The 26,100-nt window shown below is 41.8% G+C and overlaps 1 protein-coding gene across 7 annotated transcripts in view; it reads right to left on the bottom strand.

Annotated features, from left to right (window-relative positions):
- PCYT1B (phosphate cytidylyltransferase 1B, choline) overlaps positions 1-26,100 on the bottom strand; it is a 140,718-nt gene that overhangs the window by 34,027 nt on the left and 80,591 nt on the right. For all 7 annotated transcript variants that reach the window (XM_007534283.3, XM_060182812.1, XM_060182810.1 and 4 more), the window contains 2 exons: positions 10,001-10,152; positions 7,420-7,498 (listed from right to left, as the gene is read on the bottom strand). In XM_007534283.3, coding sequence (XP_007534345.1) covers positions 7,420-7,498; positions 10,001-10,152 — 231 coding nt within the window. The remainder of the gene's footprint in view (positions 1-7,419; positions 7,499-10,000; positions 10,153-26,100) is intronic.

Here is a 26,100-nt window from a genome sequence, read left to right as displayed (position 1 = left end):
CAAACAGAGAGACCCCTCACAGAATGGGAGAAGATCTTCACATGCCAGACATCAGACAAGAAACTAATCACCAAAATATATAAAGAGCTCAGCAAACTTAGCCGCAAAAAAGCAAATGACCCCATCCAAAAATGGGCAGAGGATATGAACAAAACATTCACCTCAGAGGAGATCCAAAAGGCTAACAAACATATGAAAAACTGCTCTAGGTCACTGATTGTCAGAGAAATGCAAATTAAGACAACACTAAGATACCACCTCACTCCTGCAAGAATGGCATACATCAAAAAGGACAGCAGCAACAAATGCTGGAGAGGATGTGGGGACAGAGGAACCCTTTTACATTGCTGGTGGGAATGTAAATTGGTACAGCCTCTGTGGAGAGCAGTCTGGAAAATTCTCAGAAGGCTAGACATGGACCTTCCATATGACCCAATAATTCCTCTCCTGGGGTTATACCCCAAGGACTCCATAACACCCAACCAAAAAGAGGTGTGTACTCCTATGTTCATAGCAGCACAATTCATAATAGCTAAAACCTGGAAGCAACCCAGGTGCCCAACAACAGATGAATGGCTGAGAAAGCTGTGGTATATATACACAATGGAATACTATGCAGCTATCAAGAACAATGAACCCACCTTCTCTGACCCATCTTGGACAGAGCTAGAAGGAATTATGTTAAGTGAACTAAGTCAGAAAGTTAAAGATGAGTATGGGATGATCCCACTCATCAACAGAAGCTGACTTAGAAGATCTGAAAGGGAAACTAAAGGCAGGACCTGATCAAATTGTAAGTAGGGCACCAAAGTAAAAACCCAGTGGTGAGGGGTAGACATGTAGCTTCCTGGGCCAGTGGGGGGTGGGAGTGGGCGGGAGGGATGGGTCACGGTCCTTTGGTGATGGGAATGGTGTTTATGTACACTCCTAGCAAAATGTAGACATATAAATCAGTAGTTAATTAATATGAGAGGGGGAAATCAATTGTATGTCTCAAAGGTTCTCAAAAGACAAACTGAATCTTTTTAATAGATAGGCTACGTATTTGATATGCGGACTCTCTCAAAAGCCTAGACCAAGTAGATTAGAAGCTTCCACTAGCACAGCTATATACAAGATACTGGGTACTGTACAGCAAACCATAACAAAGGGACTTTTCAAAGTTAACCCAATTAACAAATAATGTGATGATAATATTAACTATTGATTGTCTTTTTGAACCCTAAGACAGCAGGAACCTCACATCTTCACTATAGAGCCCCTACTTCCCCCAGTCCTGGCACCCTTGGATAGGGTTCACTTTCCCGTATGCATCTCCCAATCCATACCAAATAATATTGCATCCGCCGATCACAACCTAACCAAAGCAACGATTGCCATCTCAACATGCTTCACCTCAGAATGTATCCAGAGACTTCACGTGTGGAATGACAACCCTTCAGCTTCATTACTTGGGTGAGACCTTTCCTTTTATAGTACACTCTAATTTCATCTCAGGTAGTTCACTTTCTAACAAAGTCCCATAACCTAGACATACAACAGTTTCTGTGAGAGAGAGCTTATGTTCACACGTATCCATAAACTACTGCAAAATATATACCTGAAAGCAGGATTACACTAGAGTTTGCAGTGAGTACCTCCCTAACACTTCCTCTCCACTATTCCAAACTTGGGATCCATGATTGCTCAACAAATTGTTTGGCTTTGTATGTTAACTCTCTTTTCAATCACCAGGTTCCAGATGCCACCAGGATGCCACTAGGCTTCCCTGGATTGAAGACCCCACCAATGTGTCCTGGAGCTCAGATTCCCCAGAGACACACCTTACTAGGGAAAGAGAGAGGCAGACTGGGAGTATGGACCGACCAGTCAACGCCCATGTTCAGCGGGGAAGCAATTACAGAAGCCAGACCCTCTACCTTCTGCAACCCTCAACGACCCTGGGTCCATGCTCCCAGAGGGCTAGAGAATGGGAAGGCTATCATGGGAGAGGGTGGGTTATGGGGATTGGGTGGTGGGAATTGTGTGGAGTTGTACCCCTCCTACCTTATGCCTTTGTTCACTAATCCTTTCTTAAATAAAAAATTAAAAAAAAAAAAAGAAAAAAAAAAGAAAGGCTAAATGCCATTCAAAATCCAGTTCTGATTTTATTGACACCGGTGAAATTTTATTTCATTTGTACTCAGTGTCACCAGCAGTATGTCAAAGAAGCCTGTTTTATTTTATTTTTTATTTATAAAAAGGAAACATTGACTAAATCATAGGATAAGAGGGGTACAACTCCACACAATTCCTACCATCAGAACTCCATATCCCATCCCCTTCCTTGATAGCTTTCCTATTCTTTATCCCTCTGGGACCATGGACCCAGGGTCATTATGGGGTGCAGAAGGTGGAAGGTCTGGCTTCTGTAACAGCTTCACCGCTGAACATGGGCACTGACAGGTCGATCCATACTCCCAGCCTAGTGGGGCAGGGTTCTGGGAAGCAGGGCTCCAGGACACATTGGTGAGGTTGTCTGTCCAGGGAAGTCTGGTTGGCATCATAGCAGCCTATTTTTATATTCTGTGGCCCAGAGGACAGTTAGAGTTTTCCATTAGGTCAAAAACATCAGCACTTTCTAAGAAAGTAGACTCAGGCACAAAAAAACAAAATGGAAGGCCAAGGGTGAAAGCACCAGGGATTTTTCTGGTGAAGTCTCTCCCACCTTTCAGTAGGCAGATTTCTCCCAAAACCATCTGCTGAAATGTTAGTGACTAAGGGCTTTTTAACAAGTCATTTAGAAACATGAGCTCACCCTTCTTTTAAAGTCACAGGGTGAGATGTCTGTGACTGGATAGCTGAAAATGAGTTTGGGGTTCGGGAGAGATTTGCTATGGCTGGCTAGAGGTCTCCAAAAGAAGTCAAGACTTCTGCTGATATGACGAGGCACCCGGCTTCCTCCAAATGCTAATTACTGCACTGCTAAAAATATTCAGTAATGAGCATGATCAGAGAAACTTTTTTATCATGCTTTTCAGAATTGTGTTTGGTTATGGAGCTATTTTAAGCAGCAGCAGAGCACATGTAAATGAAAGCAAGTTTCCACAGTAGTAGGCAATATTAGAATGATGATGAGTAATCTGGACCTTACAGTTGATTTCATTTCAGCTCCATTTTCTCCATCCTGTTTTGCTGGAGGACTCTGGAGGACTCTGGCAATATGCATCTAACAAGCAGGGCAGACTGCTAAAAAGCTGAATTATTGCCCTTGATATTGCTAGCTTTATAGTGATTTTCAAAATAAACAATGGATGCTGGAGCTATTCTGAGCACTTTCCCCTCACAATGAATACTCTAGCTTTCCCTTCATGAAGAATCAGCAGATTGCTCACTGGGCCACACGGAACAGACCCAACTGTCCATGTGAAAACTCACACACAGGCTCATGCCTATGATCCAGGGCAAGTCAAACACCAAGTGACTACTCAGTTTAGAGATGAGAACTGTGGCCAGTTAAAGATGGACAAAGTCCCTGTCCTCTTGAATATGAGCTAGCCCTAGTGATTCCCTTGTACCAGATTGTAGCATGAGTGATGCTGGGTGACTTTCAAAGCTCAGTCAGGAGACACCTTGCAGGTTTGACCAGGGTTGTCTGCTCTCTGAATGCCTGCTCTTGGAACCCAGGCCCCATCCTGTGAGAGGCCATGTCAAGGCCAGCATTAACTGCCAGTCACATTAATAAGTGCACCATCTCAGCCCTTCAGCCAGTATTGATTACAACCATTTGAAACATCCCAAGCAAGTACCAACTTGTCAGACCCTTGTACAGTCTTGTCCCACAAAACCATAAAGAGGACCAGGGAAATGGCTCAATATTAGGGCACATTATTCACATGTCTAAGGTTCCAGGTCCAAACGCCAGTACCATCTGTCTGAGCTGAGACATGTGCACTAGTTTGTCTTTCTAAAATTTTCTTGGGGGCCAGGTGGTGGTAGACCCATTACAATGCATAAGGGCCCAGGTTCAAGTGCCCAATCACCCATTAGATGCCCCCCCCTCTCTCGCTCTCAACTCCATTTCATTGCATGACAGATAGAAAGATACCTGAAGACCTGTATCACTGCTTGTGAAGCATCCCCCCCCCTGCAGGTGGAGAGCAGGGGATTAAACCTGGGTCCTTGTGTGTTTCCACTGTTTGTGGTGCAATCTCCCCTTTTAATTTCAGATTAAAAGAGACAAGGGAGGGAAGGAGACAGTACAGCACTGCTCCAGTGGGTTGTGGAGTCCTTTACGGGGGATAAGACTCTGTAGCAGACACCTGCTATGCAAAACTGAGAAACCATGCACATGTATAAAAAGGTGCTGTAATTCATTATCCCCTTAACAAAAATTTTTAATTCCTATGCGGTGGCAGGGGCTCAAACCTGGGTTTCTCACATAGTAAAAATGTGTACTTAACAAAGGACCCAGGTTTGAGTCCTGGCTCCCCACCTGCAGGGGGAATGCTTCACAAGCAGTGAAGCAGGTTATCTTTCTCACTTCTTAATTTCTGTTATATCAAATAGAAAAAAAATGGCCACCAGGGGTAGTGGATTCATAATGCTGACACTGAGCCCTAGTGATAACCCTGGTGGCAAAAAAAAAAAAAAAAAAAAGAAGTAACCTTCTTTCTAAATAACTGGGAATCATTTTAAATGCAGCAACCATATTCTAGGTTGGAAATTTGAGCATTTATGCCATCAAACTCAGAAAAACAACTCTTAGCTCACTACAGGTCTCTTCCCCAGAAAACCACCACCAAGTCCTTTTTCCTACTCTGCATTATAGCTAAGAATTATCTTCCCAGGAAATGCAGATTCAGTTACCCGTGGAGGTGATTCTGTGTGCACCAGAATCATCAGTCTAGATTCTTGCTACTCGCTAAGGCCTACAGACTGAGAGCTCACAACTGAAAGAAAGCACACTGGAAATGAGAGTTAAAGTTCCACCAGACATACTGATTCCAAGTCTGCATCTAACAGAGGACCATAAGAACAATTTCAGGGAAGGAATTGGTGCTCAGAGTTTAGGTCTTACTAAAATTTAACGCATCCTTGCCCCATGCCTACCATTTCTCACTGAACCCTCCTTCTACTCCCACCCCAACCCCTGCCATGTTCCTCAGTCTGTTTCCTTTCATGGAATTTAGAAATAAAACTGGGATGTTCAGCAGAGAAGCAATTACAGAAGCCAGACCTTCCACCTTCTGTACCCCATAATGATCCTGGGTCCATGCTCCCAGAGAGATAAAGAATAGGAAAGCTATCAGGGGAGGGGAGGGAATACAGAACTCTGTACCCCTCTTATCCTATGGTCTTGATATTTTTATTTTATAAATAAAATTTAACAAGGAGGGACATTTGGATGTAGTAATAGGGTTATGTCTGGTTTGAAGGGGGCAATTATGTACAAATGTAGACAAATAGTTAACCCCTGTTAACCTTAGGGGAACTGCTGTGGCTTGCAATGGAGGAACTCTGGTGACATGTAATTTTGTAAATCAATATTAAATCAGTAATAAATTTTAAAAAATTAAAAAGACAGGTTAGAAACATCAGGCCTGCTACCATTCTTACCCAGTGATCATAATCAGCCCCACATCATCTAACCATAACTATAAAAAGGTAAGGTCTTCCCTTGAAAGAGTCAGGCTTTGAAGAGTATAAGAAGATTCTCTAAATACCGAAAGTGTCCCTTTAATTACTAAAGACTCGGAGTACAGAATGCTTTACTGTAAGCCCTAGAGCAGGGAAGACAAACTACAATTCCCTGCCCTTCAAGGGTTGAGGGAAAGAGCTCAGAAGGTGAGCAGGGTCTGCTCCTTGGCTCCATTTCAAGTTCAAAGCTAGGAGTAGGAGAGGGGTTCACTGGTAGATTGTAGAGACCATCTTTATACTTTCCAGGAATTATCTAAAAGCAAACTGAAGGTAGCTGAGATTTATGATCAGCAAGGGAAGGCTGTGGCGTGGACAGACCAAAGGGGGGAGGTGGCTGAGTGTCAGGGCCTCAGTCATACACATGGGTAATGACCGAGTACGACTTCATTCCAATGGCTCAAGCCAGACCCCATACATTAGACCACTCCAGGAGAAACAGAAACGGACTGCTATGTAAGTTCAGTTACAGGGATTACTCTTACCCTCTACCAAGTTGGTCCTTCCCCCAAAAAGGACATACTCATGGGAGTCACCTCCCTTCATGTGACATATAGCATCAGTCTCCATCTCTGTTCTCACCTGTCCTCGCCTTATATACTACATGATCACTGCAGGGTTTTCCCAGGTATGTCATTCTTCATACATTTCCACCATTGACCAGACTTCCCCATCACAGGCTTCATCACAGGCTTATGACATGCTGGTGAAATTATGTCTGTTTCTTTCTCTTTCAGGGTGAGGGTGTCCATGGGTTATCAAGAGTTCAAATTTTGTCCAGATGGAATATACTACTTTAGAAGGCAGAGAGTATAGGAGACTTAGAAACCATGAGAAAACTATCCTACCTTAACAGGCTGAAGGTTTGTGGAGGCCAGGAAAAGTCTGGATTGTAGCAGCCATGCATAGGGAATGGTGGGAACGACTTGGGTAGTCTGAGTGGCCCCCAGGAATGGGAGGAAATGATTCTGATGACAGATATCAGCAGTGGGGATCATTTGAATATAGTGCTGGTGGGGGGGGGGTGACAAATACGGTGCTAGAGTATCAGTACTGTGCCAGATAATGGATAGGTATGTGTCAGAAGGTGTATACATGGGTGTACGGAAAGTACTCTGAGATATATGGCAGAAACTAAGCCAAACGTGTAAAATCCCCTTCAACACCTACCTTTAAATAAAATACCAATTCAAACTCATCCCTCTCCATCTGAGACAGCTGTACTTGTGGTGTTACTGAAATCACCTGACCCCTCCCTCCACAAGATGACAGCAGTCTTTCTGTCTATATTTTAAAATCCCAGACATGGCTATTATTCTTGGGTAATAAAATTTGAGACTCTGACACTGACGGAAAACCTCAGCTAGGGGGAGAGTAAGTGGTGGGCAGTCAGTCTTCAGAGATGAATTCTCCATCTGTAGGCTCCAAGGAACCCCTGTGATTCCTGCTTTACATTCTCTTGACTGTTTTAAATGTAGAGTAAGAAAATGTAAATCCACAGGTAGAGCTGTAAGGACCTTTCATTCAGATCATAGTCATGTTTTAAACAAGTCAGATGGTAAGCCCTGGCATCTTTCAGTGCTGTGAACTCTAAAATCAAGCCTCAAACAGGTGGCAGTTATTTCCTAGATAGATACCTAGCTGGAGTCTGTGTCACAGACTGAGGCTTATTTCACTCATGTCAGTGTCTTGTTAAACTTGATTTTTGTACTGCAGTGGACCAGTGAGCACAAAATCCCTTACCTGCTTCTTTGATATGCTTGTAAACATCATCGGAGCCAGCAGAAGAATATGGGATGTCATCGTGAGCCACGAAGTCGATCTATTAGAGAGAAAAGTAGAATGACATCCCCACCACTGGGATGCACATGCATGTCTGAGCTCTGAGAATATGCCTATTTGTAATAAAGCAGCCGGAAGTAGTTGAAAAGGTAGACTTGTAATGTGTGAATTCCATCAAGGACTTCATTTATCCTTTATATCTTGCCACTCACTGCTGTGAAGAACCCAAACATCTACTTCCTTCCCTTTGATGGTACTAAGTTCTCACACTTGTCACTTTTTAATATTACTGGATGGAAATTGAGAGGAGACACCTGCAGCCCTGATTCAGCACTTGTGAAGCGTCCCCTCTGCAGGTGGGGCTGGGGCTCGGTGCCTGCACTACGAATCCACTGCTCTTGGAAGCCATTTTTCCCATTTTGTTATTTTTGGATAGAACAGAGGGGAAGACGGGGGGGTGGAGAAAAGGATAGAAGCAACCGCTTGTGAAGCAACCCCCTGCAGGTGGAGAGCTGGGGGCTCAAACTGGCATCATTAAACCGACTCTTGTGCTTTGCACCATGTGCGCTTAACCTGCTGTGCTACCACCCAGCCCCCTACCTTCCTGAAATTTAATTCATCCTGAGAACCTTTCTAAAAGTACCTCCATTTATTCAGGTTATCTAGACCTCAAATACCTTGGAATCAGCTTTCTTCCCAAACCTCTTCTTCACAGCACAAATACCATTGCTAATAGAGCAAATTCAAGACTGTCACCTGGGTAATTGATACCTACTCACTCCTAAATATACATCTGTACCATTAAGCTCGCCTTCCCAAACCCTCTCTCTGACACATTGGGGGCAGAGGGTCCTCTTTAAACCATTTTCTTCTTTCCATCCTTGTGTCTGCTGAGCTCACTCATTTCCTATTCACTGCCAATGACTGGATAAAAAAGATATGGGATGGGGCCAGGTGGTGACACATGGGTTTGAGCCCCCATTCCCCAACTGCAGTGGGGAGGACCCCTGGGAGTGGTGTATTTGTAGTGCTGGCACTGAGCCCCAGCAATAACCCTGGCAGCAATAAAAAAGATAGAACATATACTCAATGGAATACTACTCTAATTCAAAAAGATGGTATTGTGTCCTTCAGGACAAAATGATGGACTAGAGGTGACTATGCTAAGGAAGGAAGTGAATGACAACTACCTGATGGTTCACTCATGTGGACATAAGGAATTGAAACAGATGAACTTGCAAAAAAAAAGTGTTTAACACTATGAACTATGGCAGTTATTTTGGAGGAATCAGAATTTTTGGTGGTGGGTTCAGTGTGAAACTATACCAATGTAATCTTGTAAGCCATTACTAAATCAGGAAAGAAATTCCTTGTCTGCCTTTCAAAGTCTGTTGTAACACATTATGAAAGTGTTTATTCTACCTCGAGTCAGCATAGCAATTTCTTTTGGGTGGGTATGATTCCTGCCCCACCACTTACCAATGCCAATCATGGCATCAAAAATATGTGCAGATGCTACCAGATGTCCCCCACTGGGAGGATAAGTGATTTAAGTGTGTGGGAGGGAGTGGTGGCATACATTATAGTTGAGCACATACATTATAGCATCCAAGAACCTGAGTTCAAGCCCCTGGTCTCCACCTGCAGGTCTCTTTTTTTCCCTCCATCCAAAAATATTTTTTAAAGTGACTTATTATAATAATGAACAATTTTATTTACTATGCATCTAATTCTATTCTAAATACTCAAAAAAACTTTGTTCTCAGAGTAACTGTAAGAATAAAACACAGCACTGGGCACTTGGTAAGTACCCACTCTGGCTTGCACAAGTTGAACATAGAATAGATGCTTAGTAAAAATGTGTTAGTGATTGCTAGAAGTAAATCATATTGTAGCTTTCCCTATTCTTTTTATTCTCACTGGAAAATTGTCTCCTCTATTACCCATATACATCTATCAGTGTTCTCTATTCTCTTCTGCATCGTGATTTTAAAAATAGAAAAGAAAACTCTTAGAACAGCTTAATCTTATTTTTTTGTACTCCACATAAAAGGAAAGAATAGCTCCTAATGTGGAGCTGGGAGGGAGCTACAAAGCACATAATTTGATGCAGATCAAAAGAATTTCTCGTGTTTTCTACTAATAAAAATCTTGCATCAGTAGGTGTCTCAGGGTCACAAAATCATAAGGAAGTTCTTTCCTTAAAGGCTGACCCTTGCCCTCCTAAGATGTATATTCATTTGTTCCATGATGGTGTTGGGGTGAAGAAAGTGTCTCTCACCCCTTATTGCAGTTTAGATAGACAAGTTCACTCTCACAGCTAGGATGGGATAAAGACCTAGGCATGGTGGTCCACTCCAGGGCCTCCACTGCGGAACTGAGAGAGCAGTTCCCAAGCCCAGGCAGAAGACAGGTACCACAGCAAGTGATAATGCAGCTGCTGAAGATTTTCTCTTTTAGAAATTGGGAGAGTCTTTGGCTTTTTTGAGTCTAGGCTAAAGAATAAGAATCCCTAATGCTGCAAGTTAAGAAGAGTAAGTACCTTGTGTTTTTCCAGAAACTCTGGTGTCAGTGTCCACGGAGCATCTCTGATGACTTCATCCACATAGCGACAGTGTCTGAGCGCTTCATACCTCTCGGCTTCGTTCATCACGGTGAATCCTTTGAATTTGTGGGTGAGGTCATCACTGCACACTGAAATGGGAAAATTCATGAGCTACTGCTGGCTGGCCCAGGCCCAGCTCACGGTCATCCCAATATAGGCATGGCTTCTTCAGCAAGACAAAAGGCACTTAGCCTCACTAGGTGCTTGGCATAATCAAAATCAGTTTTCTTTCTTTCACAGAAACAAAAGATCAGGAAAGCAAAGCATGCTGCAATCCACCAGCAATTTAGAGTTTCATTTTAGTGCTAATTACAACTATATTCTCCACTGCAGCTTTTATTAAAATTATTCTCCACATTACCTAACATGACTTTCATATCTTTTTACTTCCCTCTCCTACCCTTCAGTGAAAATTACTATTCAGAAATGGTCAAATGAACAGAGAGGAGGAAAGGAACCAAGAGGCCTGAATTACAGAAGTTTTAAACAATTGGTTCCAATTCCTTCACTAGATCATTATACTTGGTAACTCGACTGTGATTCATGTGAACGCATGCATGTGTGTCTACGCACACACTTCTATCCCCTAGCTTGAGGCCCAGGAACTGCACAGCAGGCCCTAAAACAGAAGACCTGACTGGAGAGTTCACCCTTTCTAGATCACAGCTTCCTGAACTCTCAAATGAGGATAGTAATAGCCTTAGAAAAGATTAGATGTTACCATGATGCCAACCAGACTTCCCTGAACAGATGACCCCACCAATGTGTCCTGGAGCTTCTCTTCCTCAGAGCCCTGCCCCACCAGGAAAAAAGAGAGACAGGCTGGGAGTATGGACTGACCTGTGATGTCAATGCCTATGTTCAGTGGGGAAGCAATTACAGAAGCCAGACCTTCCACCTTCTGCACCCATAATGACCCTGAGTCCATACTCCCAGAGGGTTAAAATAAGAAAGCTACCAGGGGAGGGGATGGGATGGGATATGGAGCTCTGGTGGTGGGAATTGTACCTCTGTTATCCTATGGCCTTGTCAGTGTTTCCACTTTATAAATAAATAAATTAAAACAAAAATACTTTGAGACTTTCCTAAAAGTGCTTTGAGATTAATTAACAAGAAATAATAGTATCCTACACAGCTTGAGGAAGCGTTGTCACCGTAGAGGGTAAGACTACCCTGCTTGCTTTGCAAGCTGAGTGTTTAAGGTCATATGCACAAGAAATATTTTAGAAACAAAATTACAACCAATTTCTTTTTGTCACCATTCTTTTTCTTTCACAGAGGAGGAGGGAGACAGCTCTACTACTCATGAAGCTTACCCTCCCCAGTGGTGACTGGGGGCTTGAATCTGGGAACTCAGGCAGGATAATATGTGTGTTTTACTAGGTGAGACACCAGCTGGCTTCACAACCCACATACAGCATCCTGGGACAACCATCGATTGTGGCCCCTTCACGTATTCAACAGCCACACAACCAGCAAACCTGCCAGCACTGCCTCTGCAGCACAAGCAGAAGTCATGACCTTCTCCCAGGCCCATCAGGGCTGTTACCCAGTGGATCGGTGTAGTAGCTTCCTGCCTGGTCCCCATTCCAACCTTAGCCACACTCAACAATTAAAAGTGGCCAGGGTATGTCATTCTGACTCAAACTTTTCCATCTTTCCAAGAGAAATAGGTCCTCCTGTGGCCCACACTCTATAGTGCATCCCTGCACAACTGGTGATTACAGAACAATTTTGAACACTGAATTTTTAACTTAATTCTGTCTTTTGTTGTTGTGTTCCTCTGCTAAACACAAACTTGACAGAGACCGACCTTTCTTATTTTGGTATAATAGGGGCCTCATGCATGTGTGATTCCATTAATCACAGGACCATGTTTTCTTTCAAATAGAGGTATACTATACTACTAGAGCTTCCCCTGGTGCCATGGTACTCCCATGTGATGCCAGGGTCCAAACCCCAGCTGGTGCACTATCTCCAATGTTCGATATGCCTTAAAATAGATGTAGATTATGTCCAGGCCTGACATAATATGCAAAATAAAATAATGGAAAGAGAAGTAGTGTGTTTCTACATATACATGTGTATGCCCAGATAGTGCCTACACATGACATGCCGTACAGACAGGCATAGAATATAGACAATATTATAAACCTTTACATTTCCAAATACACTATACAGCTGGCTTGAAAACTATGATAGGTATTAGAATCACTTAAAGAGATTATTACATTAAAGATGCCCAGGGGGAGTCAGGTGATAGTACAGCGGGTTAAACGCACGTGGCGCAAAGCGCAAGGACCGGCGGAAAGATCCTGGTTTGAACCCCTGGCTCTCCACCTGCAGGGGAGTCACTTCACAGGCGGTGAAGCAGGTCTGCAGGTGTCTATCTTTCTCTCCCCCTCTCTGGCCTACCCAACAACGACATCTATAACAGTAAAACAAGGGCAACAAAAGGGAAAAAAAAAGATGCCCAGGGCTGGACAGTAAGAGCATAGGACTTGTATACCTGAGGCCTCAGCATCCTAGCTGAGAAGTGCTCTAGTCTTTCACTCATGAAAATTAATCTTAAAAAAAGTAAAAAAAGAAAATGCCCAGATTCACCTCAGAGTTGATTCAGGGTGGCAAGATCAGAATCCACTTATAAGTTGAAATCTTAGCCCCTAAAGGTGATACCCCACTAGGGAAAGATAGAAATGGGCTGGGAGTATGGATGAACCTGCCAACACCCAGCAGAGAAGCAATTACTCCTACCTTCTGCACCCCCAAAAAAATCTTGGGCCATACTCCTAGAGGGGGAGAAATGTTAGGGGAAGATGACAAGAAGGCTGTGAAACCCAATTCCACCAGGACCCAGAGAGAGAAAAGTAAAGACATAATAGGCATAGCTGTGACTTAAAATGGAAGAGAATGCAGGAATATAGAAAAAAATGGGAAAAACCACCCGAAGACCCCTGATTTCATCTGCTCGATTCCTACCTTTGGGCTCCTGTTTATTAAATAGTTTGTCCACCAAGTTTCAGATACTACTATGACGCCATCCCTTAGGCAGATGACCTCATCTCTCCAGGGCCCTACCTCACTAGAGAAAGATAGAGGCAGGCAGGGGGTATGAATTCACTTGCCAACATCCCTGTCCAGTGGAGAAGCCAGACCTTCCATCTTTTGTACCCCATAAAGAATTTTGGTCCATACTCCCAGAGGGATAAAGAATAAGGAAGCTTCCAATGGAGGGGCTGGGACACAGAACTCTGTTGGTAGGAACTGCATGAATTTATATTCCTATTATCTTACAATCTTGTTAATTATATCACAAAGAAAAAAATTTTAAAAAGAAAAAATTATATATACACTGATATAGCCCTTGGAATATACCTAAAATAGACTCCTAGCTTTTTCCAAAATGGAGACTCTAAATCTCATCTGCTATATTCTTACCCTTAGGTTCCTAATTATTAAGCAATTTGTTCTGCTTTGTATCTTAATGCTTTTCAGTCACCAAGTTGCAGATGCTACCATGACACCAACCTGACTTCCCTGGGCAGATGACCTCACCAATGTGTCCTGGAACCCCACCTCTCCAGAGCCCTGCCCCACTAGGGAAAGATAGAAACAGGCTGGGAGTATGGATCCATCTGCCAACATTCATGTCCAGCAAAGAAGTAATAACAGAAGCCAGACCTTACACTTTTTGCATCCCATAGGGATAAATAAATAATAGGGAACTTTCCAAAGGAGGGGATGGGATGCAGAACTCTGATGGTGGGAATGGTATCCCTGTTTTGTAATTTTGTAAATCACTAATTGTATATATTTGTGGTTCTAAGAGATATTTAGGTTAGTAAGGTTGATCCCTTGTGAATGAGATTTAGTGCCACACGAGGCTTCAGAGAAGCTCCTTAGCCCTGTCTACCATGTGAAGAAACAGCAAGAAGGCACCAGCTATGAACCAGGAGGAAAGCTCTCACTAGGAGACCAGGCTAGAGTTTTGCTCTTGGAATCCCTATCTTTCAGAACCATTAGAAATAATCTCTAAGGCTGGGCAGTGGTGCACCTAGTTGAGCACACATGCTGCACTGCACAAGGTCCTGGGTTCAAGCCACCAACCTCCACCTGCAGGGGGTAAGCGTCATGAATGGTGAAGCAGTGCGAAAGGTGTTTCACTTTCTCCCTTGCTACAACTCCCTTCTCTCTCAAGTTCGTTGTCTCTATCAAATAGATAAAAAATTTTTATATATCAGTAATTTTATTTTTCACTTTCTTAGACATTTCACTTAGCATCATCGCATCAATTTTCTTTTTGTCCTTTTTTATTTACTTTTTAAATTTTTATTTATAAAAAGGAAACACTGACAGAAACCATATGTGTTTTTAAGCTACCCAATCAGTGGTAACTTGTTATAGTAGCCCCAATATTCTAAGACAGTGATTCTGGTTACTGGCTCAACCAATTCTATTTTTGATAAGCTTCAAAGAAGATTCTGATGTGTACACATCTTAAAACCACTCAGAGCTGACTTTTTTCAGGCAGAGGTAGTGGGAAAGATATTGCAACACTGATACTTCCTTTACTTAGAGGGGCTGGGGTTAAACCCATATTGTACACTGGGCAAAGTAGGCATACAATTCAGGTGAACAAACTACTGTACCAGGCCCACCTTCACAATTTTTTAAAAATTACTACCAGAGTCATTGCTGGGTCTTGATGCTAGCACTATGAATCCATTGTCCCATTGGCCATTTTTTCCCTTTCATTTCCCCCTTTTCATGAGATAGGATAGAGAGAAATTAAGAAGGGAGGGAGAGAGAAAGGCACTTGGAAGCATCCCCCTGTAGGCGGAGAGCAAGGGCTTGAACCCTGTGTGCTCAACCAGGTGTACCACACCCATCCCGTTGCATTTCTATTAAATATATGTATGTATAGAATTCTGCTTTAAAAACACTCAGCATAGAATTCATTACTTCAGGAGTCGGACAGTAGCGCAGCGGGTTAAACGCATGTGGCATGAAGCTCAAGAACCTGCGTAAGGATCCCGGTTCAAGCTCCCGGCTCCCCACCTGCAGGGGAGTCGCTTCACAGGTGGTGAAGCAGGTCTGCAGGTGTCTATCTTTCTCTCCCCCTCTGTCTTCCCCTCCTCTCTCCATTTCTCTCTGTCCTATCCAACAACAACATCAATAACAACAACAATAAAACAAGGGCAACAAAAGGGGATAAATAAACATTTTAAAAAAGAATTCATCACTTCATTTATTTTTCTTTGGTCTTACCACAGATTTTTTTTTCCCAGAAAGAGCCAAAATGGCAAAGAGAAACAGGGAAAGATACCACAACACTTGTTTCCTGCGGGGAATGGGGTGGGGTGGGCACAGGGCTAAAGTCTGTTTTTAAATCATACACATGCCCAGCTTTGGGGGGAGTGTAAGTCAGATATAGAGTCACAAAGATGATGTTAAGTATCACTTCACAGTCTGCATTAGCTTTTGATTCTACAAACAGGAATTATCTATGTGCTAAGCTATAAAATTCAAAAATTGATCTGAGACTTTTAAAATGTTCTTTTGGGAATTTATTAAAATACTATCTCAAGAATCAGAAGGAGTTTCAGATCCATCACTTTTCTATTCTAAACAACACCAAGCTAAACTGAGCCATATCCTCCCTACTTTGAGCCCACACCTGAGCAATGTCACTTCTAGATGGCCAAGATTATGGCCTCCTGACAGACACAAAGAACACAGAACATCCTGCCTCTACCAACACAGGGTCCTATTTTCATATCCTAGGAGTAACCTGAAGCAGCAACTGAGCATGCTGACCAGTTATTGTCTAAGTGTTAATCATGCCCAAAGCAGCACTGTTGGTCTCAAGTCTTAGCAAATGCACTCTGACAAGCAAATGGAGAATCCCGAACAGTGGGGCTCCACGGATGAATTTGCTGAGCTATCTGGGGGTGCATGATGCAGTTAATCTCTCTTGGTGGTTCACAGTCCTCCAAAGGTGCTATTAGCAGCATTCTACAGGGGGAAAAAATATAACACAGCGACTGAAATTTAGTGTCCAATGTATTGGAGTTCTAAAGATGAGAGAGAGAGAGAGAGAGAGAGAGAGAGAGAGAGAGAGAGAGAGAGAGAGAGAGTTTGGAGGGATAATAAATGACAAGTGAAATCTTTGCTAATATACTGTGCCAGGAATGAGCCTAGGACTTCACATGAGGTAAACTGTGTATTCCCTATACTCCCATTTGCTGAGCCACTTCTCTGACCTTCAGACATGGGTTCTAACCCCAGAACTGTGACTTATTCCTGGGAGAGTTACTCAAACTTACTTACTTGCTTGCTTATTTATTTATTTATTTATTGCCTCCATGGTTATCACTGGGGCTCTGTGCTTGCACTATGAATCCACTACTCCTGGAAACCATTTTTCATTTTTATTGGATAGGACAGAAAGAAACTGGGAGGGGGAGATAGAGACACCTGTAGACCTGCTTCACCACTTGTGAAATGACTCCCCTTGCAGGTGGGGAGCCAGGGGCTCAAACCAGGATCCTTGCACGGGTCCTTGCTCTTTGTACTATGTACACTTAACCAGGAATACCACTGCCCAAACCCCGAGTTACTCAAACTCTCTAAGCCACAGTTGTCTGTCTTTAAATGTGGTAAATTTCTGAGACTTCAATGTGATCATCTCTATGTGGAGAAAGTACCAGAGGTAGTAGCAACGTAGAACTATTTCAGGAGAGACTATGGTCCTCTGTCCTTTCCCCTACCACCACCCCGAGCAGATGCTCAAGGACTTGGGACAAACTCCACTGTAAAGCTAGGGAAGTTAAGCTGATGGGAGACAGCTTGCCTTCCTACCTGCTATTTTTCCAAGACTCTTTGGGGGGAATTCTCTATAGAAGACAATACAGGTCCATGAAAAATGATGAATGAAATAGTGGGGGTTGTATTGTTAAATGGGAATCTGGGGAATGTTATGCATGTATAAACTATTGTATTTACTGTTGAATGTAAAGCATTAATTCCCCAATAAAGAAATAAATTATTAAAAAAAAAGAAAAACCGACATTCACTACTTTTGTGTGTGTGGTCCTGTGCAATTTTAAAGGACTTATTTAGCAAGAGAGAATGAAAGAGGAGAAAGACGGAGACCAAATACTTCTCAGCTCTGCGATAAAAAAAAAAAAAGACAATAAATAGAGAACCTTCCTCCAAATGAAAGAGGCCAAAAGTCTGTGGATCCCCCAAGCATTAGGGACCAGTGGTAGAGGCCCACAGGGATGCAGCCACTGTACCCTAAGCACTGGGTGCCACCCATACACAGCAGAGCTCTGCCTGCCCCCACCCCACCACTAGTTATGGGCTCAGAAGTGGAGAACAATGCAGAAATGGTACTTAGTGAAAGCCCGTCTATTTCCTGTAAATATTTAGGAATCGTGTTTACTTCTGGGGAGGTAAAGCAAGCCCAACAAAGATTAAGCCTAAATGTTCCCCAGTTGAGCAAAATGAAGTATTAGAAGAATATCTGATTTTCATCAAAATACAACAAAGCACAAACCCAAGTGTGAAGATTCTTTATGCCTACGATAGAAGTTCATTGTTGTAATTTTCCCTTCCTGTGAGGACGAAGTGGGTATTTGGTGATTTGTATACTTAATTAGCACAAAAAAGATTTTAGAAAAGAAGAAAATAAGTAACTTTGCAAAAGCATTTCTTTTCTCAGTAAGAAATTTCAATGAGGAAAAAAAAAAGTATTGGGAGCCGAGCGGTAGTGCAGCGGATTAAGCGCAGATGGCACAAAGCGCAAGGACCGAGCAGAAGGATCCCCGTTCAAGCCCCCGGCTCCCCACCTGCAGGGGATTCGCTTCACAAGTGGTGAAGCAGGTCTGCAGTTGTCTACCTTTCTCTCCCCCTCTGTTTTCCCCTCCTCTCTCCATTTCTCTCTGTCCTAACCAACAATGACAACATCAATAACAACAACAATAATAACTACAACAGTAAAACAACAAGGGCAACAAAAGGGAATAAATAAATAAAAACAAATATTAATAAAAGTATTGTGGGAATTAAGTTGGAAACTTGGAGCTCAAAAAATTGTGGAGGAGAAAGCTCTGATATAAAGAAATTCCCATTTCAACTCATTTTAAAATGGCTAACTTTTAAATTAAACTGAAGGAAAACTAGATAGTTTCAACTGACCAAAATAATGCCAACAGGGTAAAAATACAAGTTAATATTGGTTATATGCTTAAAATGAGAAATTCATCCATTATGATCATAGTACAGAAATCATGGTAGTTGGTATATATCCTTGGATTGAGAAGTTGACTGTTAAATCCCTCCAATTATCACAGATTCTGGACTTTGACTCAAATATTTTTGCCAAATACCAAATACTTCCAAGTGTCTGTCCATGTCCTTGCTCTAATCCGAGAGACTTCATGAGTGAAGTGCTTGCTCCACCCCGGGAAATTTCTTTTTTTTTTTCCTTTTTTGTTTTTTGTAGTTATTATTGATGTTGTTGTTGGCTAGAACAGAAATAAATGGAGAGAGGAGGGGAAGACGGGGCGGGGGGGAGAAAGATAGACACCTGCAGGCCTGCTTCAACGCCTGTGAAGCGACACCCCCACAGATGGGAAGCCGGGGGCTCGAACCGGGATCCTTATGCCAGTCCTTGTGCTTTGCGCCACCTGTGCTTAACCCCCTGCACTACCGCCCGACTCCCAGGGAATTTCTATAATAACCTGCCTGCAGATGTGTGTGGGGTAGCACGATTAGAACAGTAGACTCTGGATTTGGGAAATAGTATCATTGTAGCTCAACATATTTTCATGCCTAACACACCAGGTTCAGTCCCTGGTACCACCACAAGCCACTGAAGAACAGTGATCTGGTGTCAGTGGTGGAAGAGGAGGAGGATAGGTTCTTTCAGCTCACCATAAACACTTGCTAACCACACACACAATGTCAAGAGCCAGCTTTTCAACCAATATAGAACAAGTATTCATAAAGAAGTCCTTAAGTGCCCATCAACAGATGACTGAGTAAGTTATGAGCTATATATTCCATGGAATACTACTATGCAATAAAAATATATAATACTGTGTCCTTGGGACAAAATGGATAGAACTGGAGGTGATTATGCTTGGCGGAGGAAGAGATGAACAACTACTGGATGATTTCACTTATGTGGAATCTAGAGATCCAACACACATAAACTTGAAGAAAAAAAAAGAAGCAAGCAAACTGTAAGACTTGTGAGAACTACATTGGTTATCTTTGGGAAGCTGGAAGGTGGGGAAAGCACACCTGGGGAGTGCTAAACCTGAATCATGCACCCTAACTCGTGAACTATCTTTCTGGCCCCTAATTGGTTTTGATGCTATGGTTTTACTGCATACATACATTTATAAAACTTTGTCCATAAAAAAAAAACCTATGTCAAGAATTAGGTAATGGGGGGGCCAGGCAGTGGTGCACCTGGTTAAGTGCACATACTACAGTGCACAAGGAGCCAGGCTCAAGCCCCTGGTCCCCACCTGCAAGGGGAAAGCTTCATGAGTGGTGAAGTAGAGTTTCAGGTGTCTGTCTCTGCCTCCCCTCTCAATTTCTCTCTATATATCCACTAATAAATAAAATTAAAAAACATTAGGTAATGCAATACCTCTTATATGAGTAATTTTTGCTTCTGAAATAGGATAAATACTGCAAAACGTTTAGAGAGAAATAAAAATTGGGTTTAAAAAAAAGAATGATAGTCTAAGGAAAAAGTCTTCAAATTAAGGCACACATAACCTCCTGGGATACACAACCACTTTTTCAAAAAAATATTTATTTGGGAGTCAGGCTGTAGCGCAGCGGGTTAAGCGCAGGTGGCACAAAGCACAAGGACCGACATAAGGATCCCGGTTCGAACCCCGGCTCCCTACCTGCAGGGGAGTCGCTTCACAGGCGGTGAAGCAGGTCTGCAGGTGTCTGTCTTTCTCTCCTCCTCTCTGTCTTCCCCTCCTCTCTCCATTTCTCTCTGTCCTATCCAACAACGACAACAACAATAATAACTACAACAATAAAACAACAAGGGCAACAAAAGGGAATAAATAAATAAATATTTTTTAAATATTTATTTTATTTATTTATTATTATTTATTATTTATTTTTTAAATATTTATTTTATTTATTTATTCCCTTTTGTTGCCCTTGTTGTTTTATTGTTGTAGTTATTATTGTTGTTGTCGTTGTTGGATAGGACAGAGAGAAATGGAGAGAGGAGGGGAAGACAGAGAGGAGGAGAGAAAGACAGACACCTGCAGACCTGCTTCACCGCCTGTGAAGCGACTCCCCTGCAGGTAGGGAGCCGGGGTTCGAACCGGGATCCTTATGTCGGTCCTTGTGCTTTGTGCCACCTGCGCTTAACCCGCTGCGCTACAGCCTGACTCCCAAATAAATATTTTTTTGAAAAAGTGGTTGTGTATCCCAGGAGGTTATGTGTGCCTTAATTTGAAGACTTTTTCCTTAGACTATCATTCTTTTTTTTAAACCCAATTTTTATTTCTCTCTAAACGTTTTGCAGTATTTATCCTATTTCAGAAGCAAAAATTACTCATATAAGAGGTATTGCATTACCTAATGTTTTTTAATTTTATTTATTAGTGGATATATAGAGAGAAATTGAGAGGGGAGGCAGAGACAGACACCTGAAACTCTACTTCACCACTCATGAAGCTTTCCCCTTGCAGGTGGGGACCAGGGGCTTGAGCCTGGCTCCTTGTGCACTGTAGTATGTGCACTTAACCAGGTGCACCACTGCCTGGCCCCCCCATTACCTAATTCTTGACATAGGTTTTTTTTTTATGGACAAAGTTTTATAAATGTATGTATGCAGTAAAACCATAGCATCAAAACCAATTAGGGGCCAGAAAGATAGTTCACGAGTTAGGGTGCATGATTCAGGTTTAGCACTCCCCAGGTGTGCTTTCCCCACCTTCCAGCTTCCCAAAGATAACCAATGTAGTTCTCACAAGTCTTACAGTTTGCTTGCTTCTTTTTTTTTCTTCAAGTTTATGTGTGTTGGATCTCTAGATTCCACATAAGTGAAATCATCCAGTAGTTGTTCATCTCTTCCTCCGCCAAGCATAATCACCTCCAGTTCTATCCATTTTGTCCCAAGGACACAGTATTATATATTTTTATTGCATAGTAGTATTCCATGGAATATATAGCTCATAACTTACTCAGTCATCTGTTGATGGGCACTTAAGGACTTCTTTATGAATACTTGTTCTATATTTAGAACAAAAAATATTTTTTTATTTATTCCCTTTTGTTGCCCTTGTTGTTTTATTGTTGTAGTTATTATTGCTGTTGTTATGGATGTCATCATTGTTGGATAGGACAGAGAAATGGAGAGAGGAGGGGAAGATGGAGAGGGGGAGAGAAAGACACCTGCAGACCTGCTTCACCACCTGTGAAGGGACTCCCCTGCAGGTGGGGAGCCGGGGGCTCGAACCGGGATCCTTACGTGGCTTAGCGCCACATGCGCTTAACCCGCTGTGCTACCGACCGACTCCCATACAACCACTTTTCAAGAAGCATTCAAACACAGGTGGCCTTAAAGGCATCAGCTTCTAGCTCGTCGGAGTGCCCCTTCTCAGAACTACTGGGCCTCAGACAGCCACTAGGAAAGCATTACTATGTTGTATAACCAAACAGAAACTTTATTTAGTGAATAGTCATAGTACTTGTCCTCCTCTGTTTATTTGTACTTGTAGTCATAGTACTTGTCTATTTCTGTTTATTTGTTAACAAATAAAACTGGGTATTAGAAACCAAATGTGGCAGATAGGGAATAGCATAAATTTTTTACTAACAACCTTGTTACTTCCTTCTCTCAACTATTATAAAAGGACCCAAAGGCCTAGGCATTCAAAGTAAAAGAGGACATTGGAAAGAAATACTAAATACTAATTTTTTTTCATGTGGCTGAGGGTATTTTCCGAACTGCTCTTAGTACTCATACTGGATACTCAAAATGTCTTTTCTCTTATAGCAATTTTTCCATTTACTCATTTCAATAATCCAAAATTATATATGCTGTACCACTGCTGCTTCTAGATTAGTCAACTTTCTTAAAGTACTGAGCTGGATATTAGCTGAATAAACATATGGATAAACCATTTACATGTGGTTTTCATATTCCATGTGAATTATTTTACAAGAGAGTTAAAAATGTATTTATGAACATCACAAAATGTTGATTCCATGAGATAACCCCTAGGCAATTAACTCTAAAAAATTATTTCCTACTTCCTAATAACAAAAATATCTATTGTCAGACCAGTTACTTTTTAGTGGCATATGCCCTTTTCTACCCCTAAATACACAAAGTATGACCATGGTATCTAATGATTTTTATATTTTATTTATATATTTTTATTCCCACAAGTTCAATAGCAGAGTTACACAAACACACACACTTCAATCAATACTTAGAGAATGACATATATTTTCTTAATCCTACTCCACTCTTTATAACAATTATAATAACTTATAATACCATTTCATCTATAAATTGTAAAATATTTCTATAAATTAAACACAATTATTTCACCTCATACCTTGCATTATACAGTTTATTTCTCAGTGATTTTTTTTATAATTTTTAAAAAATATTTTATTTTATTTATTTATTCCCTTTTGTTGCCCTTGTTTTATTGTTGTAGTTATTATTGTTGTTGTTGTCATTGTTGGATAGGACAGAGAGAAATGGAGAGAGGAGGGGAAGACAGAGAGGAGGAGAGAAAGACACCTGCAGACCTGCTTCACCACTTGTGAAGCGATTCCCCTGCAGGTGGGGAGCCGGGGTTCGAACTGGGATCCTTATGCTGGTCCTTGTGCTTTGCGCCACCTGCGCTTAACCCGCTGTGCTACAGCCCGACTCCCCTCAGTGATTTTTTTATATAAAACTTGTAAGAGGGCAGAAGGTGGTGAATCAGATTGAGCACACACATTACATAGTACAAGGACCTGAGTTCCAACCCCTGCTCCCCACCTACAAGGGAAAACTTTACAGGCAGTGAAACAGTGCTGTGGATGTCTCTCTAGCATCCCCTTCCCTCTCAACTCCTGACTCTACCCAAAATGAACAGATAAAATATAAATTTGGAGTTGGGCACCAAAGTAAAAATCTCTGGGTTGAGGGTGAGGGTGGATGTTTGGCTTCACTGGGGCTGGGGGGGAGGGGGTGGATGGGATGGGACACAGTCTTTCGATGGTGGGAACGATGTTTATGTACACTCCTATTAACTTGTAGTCATATAAATCACTACTTAATCAATATGAATACTTAATTAATATTAATATTAATCAATATTAATATTGAATGTCTCAAACTTTTTCATGCACAGACCACAGACTGAGCCTTTGAAATGTTGACTCTCTTAAAAGCTTAGACCAGGGAAAACAGAAGTAATCAGTGGCATTACTCTATAAGACACAGCTATATACAAATAATGTCAAATGACATAAATTATGGTGATGTTGTATATGATACAGAAAATCCCAACAAAGGGATTTTCAAAGTTAACCCAAATGCCAAATAATCTGATTAAAGCAATAACTATCTATTGCCTTCTTAAACCCTAAGACAGCAGGAACCTTCTGCTTCCTCTATAGAGCCTATATTTTCCCCAGTCCTGAAACCTCTAGGTTGGGGCTCACTTTCCTGCATGCTTCTCTCAACTCATACCAAATGATATTGCATCTGCCAATCCCAACCTAATCAACATAACGAGTACCACCTCAGCATACTTCACTTCAGACTGTGTCTAGAGACGTCAGCCGTGGAATATCAACCCTTCAGCCTCCTTACTCAGGTAAGACCTTTCCTTTCATAGGATTCTCTAATTCCATTTCAGGTGGTTCACTTCCTAACAAAGTCCCAAAACCTAGATATAGACCGGGTCCCATGAGACAGGGCATATGTTCACATGTACCCATAAATTAGGGCAAAATATATACCTGAAAGCAAAAGTGCACAATAGTCTGCAGTGAGTCAGTATAAGCAGCAAGCAAATAGAAAGACCTAAAAAGACACCATAAAGTTCCTAATGGAATAGTACCTACTTAGACTTGGATACCCTCTTCACCTACTTCCTATTATACTTCCCTCAGTCACTCCAAAGCTAACCTTATCAAAGTAAGGACTACAAAAACTGAATAAGGGCAAGAGATTGGCACAATTTAATGATGACTCTTTAGTCACTATCAGGCCACCCCATCAGCTGGGGCCCTAGTCGGGGAGTCTGAGATTACCAAACAGTCATGATAGGCCTAGAACTCAAATAAATCCCTCTATTTATTGTTACCGGTCATCTCTATCAGGAACAACACAATAGACCCCTCTGTGGGCTCCTATAGGACCTTGCCCTCAACTTGGATCAACAACAGCAGAGAATGTTCCATTCTCTGAAGGGAGGCTGGACAACATACTCTATGCAACACCTGAGGAAGATGGGTCCTGAAATTGGGGCAGCTTGGAATGTTCCTACTCATGACCACAGAATGTGAGCTCAGATCTATAGAGATGCAGGGGTCACATAGCTGAATATGGGCCCCAGATCAGATCAAATTGATGGGGTTTACAGTCAACAATATCTATACACCTTTCCCATATTTGGGAGCTACTCTCTTCCCTGAGCCAGCTTTCTGGTCCTTCTTGCAGCCATGACATCATCTCCCCAGACAACAACTTGGATCCAACTGCATATCAGATTTCAGGGTCAGGGGGAAAAAAAAAACTAGTATAGTCATGGACCCTTTGGAATATAACTAAAATAGGCCTACTATCTACAAAATGGAAACCCCCCAACTCTTCAACTGAACTATTCTAGCCTTCAGGTTCATGATTAGTCAACAATTTGTTTGGCTTTATATGTTAACTCTTTTTTCAGCCACCAGGTTCCAGATGCCAACCGGACTTCCCTGGGCAGATGATCCCACCGATGTGTCCTAGAGCCCCGCTTCCCCAGAGCCCCACACCACTAGGGAAAGAGAAAGGCAGGCTAGGAGTATGAATCAACCTGTCAACGCCTATGTTCAGCAGGGGAAGCAATTACAGAAGCCAGACCTTCTACCTTCTGCATCCCATAATGACCCTGGGTTCATACTCTCAGAGGGATAAAGAATAGGAAAGCTATCAAGAGAGGGGATGGGATGTGGAGTTCTGGTGGTGGGAATTGTGTGGAGTTGTACCCCTCTTATCCTATGGTTTCTGTCAGAGTTTCCTTTTTATAAATAAAAATTAAAATATATATATAAATGTTTTTCTTGAAATACATTAATAAATTGAAACTAAAAAGATTTTTTTCCTCTTTTTCCAGGTTTTTGCCCCCAGGTTTATAATAGGCTCAAGCATAAGGAATGCCTTTGCCAATTAGGATTTTAAGCAAATTTAGTAAACTATAGTTATAATGACAAGGTTTTGTATTTTTTAAGTTTTAAGCAAATGGTAAAAATATTTTAAGAGGGCTGGAGAGGTACCTGAATGAGTAGAATACATGTGGCTCTGGGGTGGATCCCTGGCACAAGAGAGCACAAAGGACAGAGACAGGTGGAGCTCCTTGAATGGTGGCACGGTGCTTTGACTAGTCTCTCTCACACATAGTAACATTCAACAGTAGAACACATATATAAGACCCTGGCACGATGAAATAAAATTTTTAATTGTTTCACTTAAAATTATTGGATTGACAACAGTATAATGAAATTACTGATACTTCCATTTCCCTAATTCTTTTTGAGTATATCTGTGTGAGTAAGCTGCTGTCAAATCAAAGAACAGGGGTTATATATAATTAAGGGTCATAGGAAGAGGGATTTTGTTGTTGTTGTTAAACTTCACTGAACAGAAGAAATAAAATTATTCTCTTAACTTGGAAACATATCTTTCTTCTGATCATGTCATTTTTTTTTGGCTTCTGTTGTTGGTCAACAGTGATACTGGGCTTGAAGAAGTGACATAGTGTATTAATATCTGA

This window comes from Erinaceus europaeus, chromosome X (assembly GCF_950295315.1).
Source record: "Erinaceus europaeus chromosome X, mEriEur2.1, whole genome shotgun sequence".
Classification (NCBI taxonomy): Eukaryota; Metazoa; Chordata; class Mammalia; order Eulipotyphla; family Erinaceidae; genus Erinaceus; species Erinaceus europaeus.
Note: the sequence above shows the minus strand (reverse complement) of the source record. Positions and strands in the feature narration are given on the sequence as shown.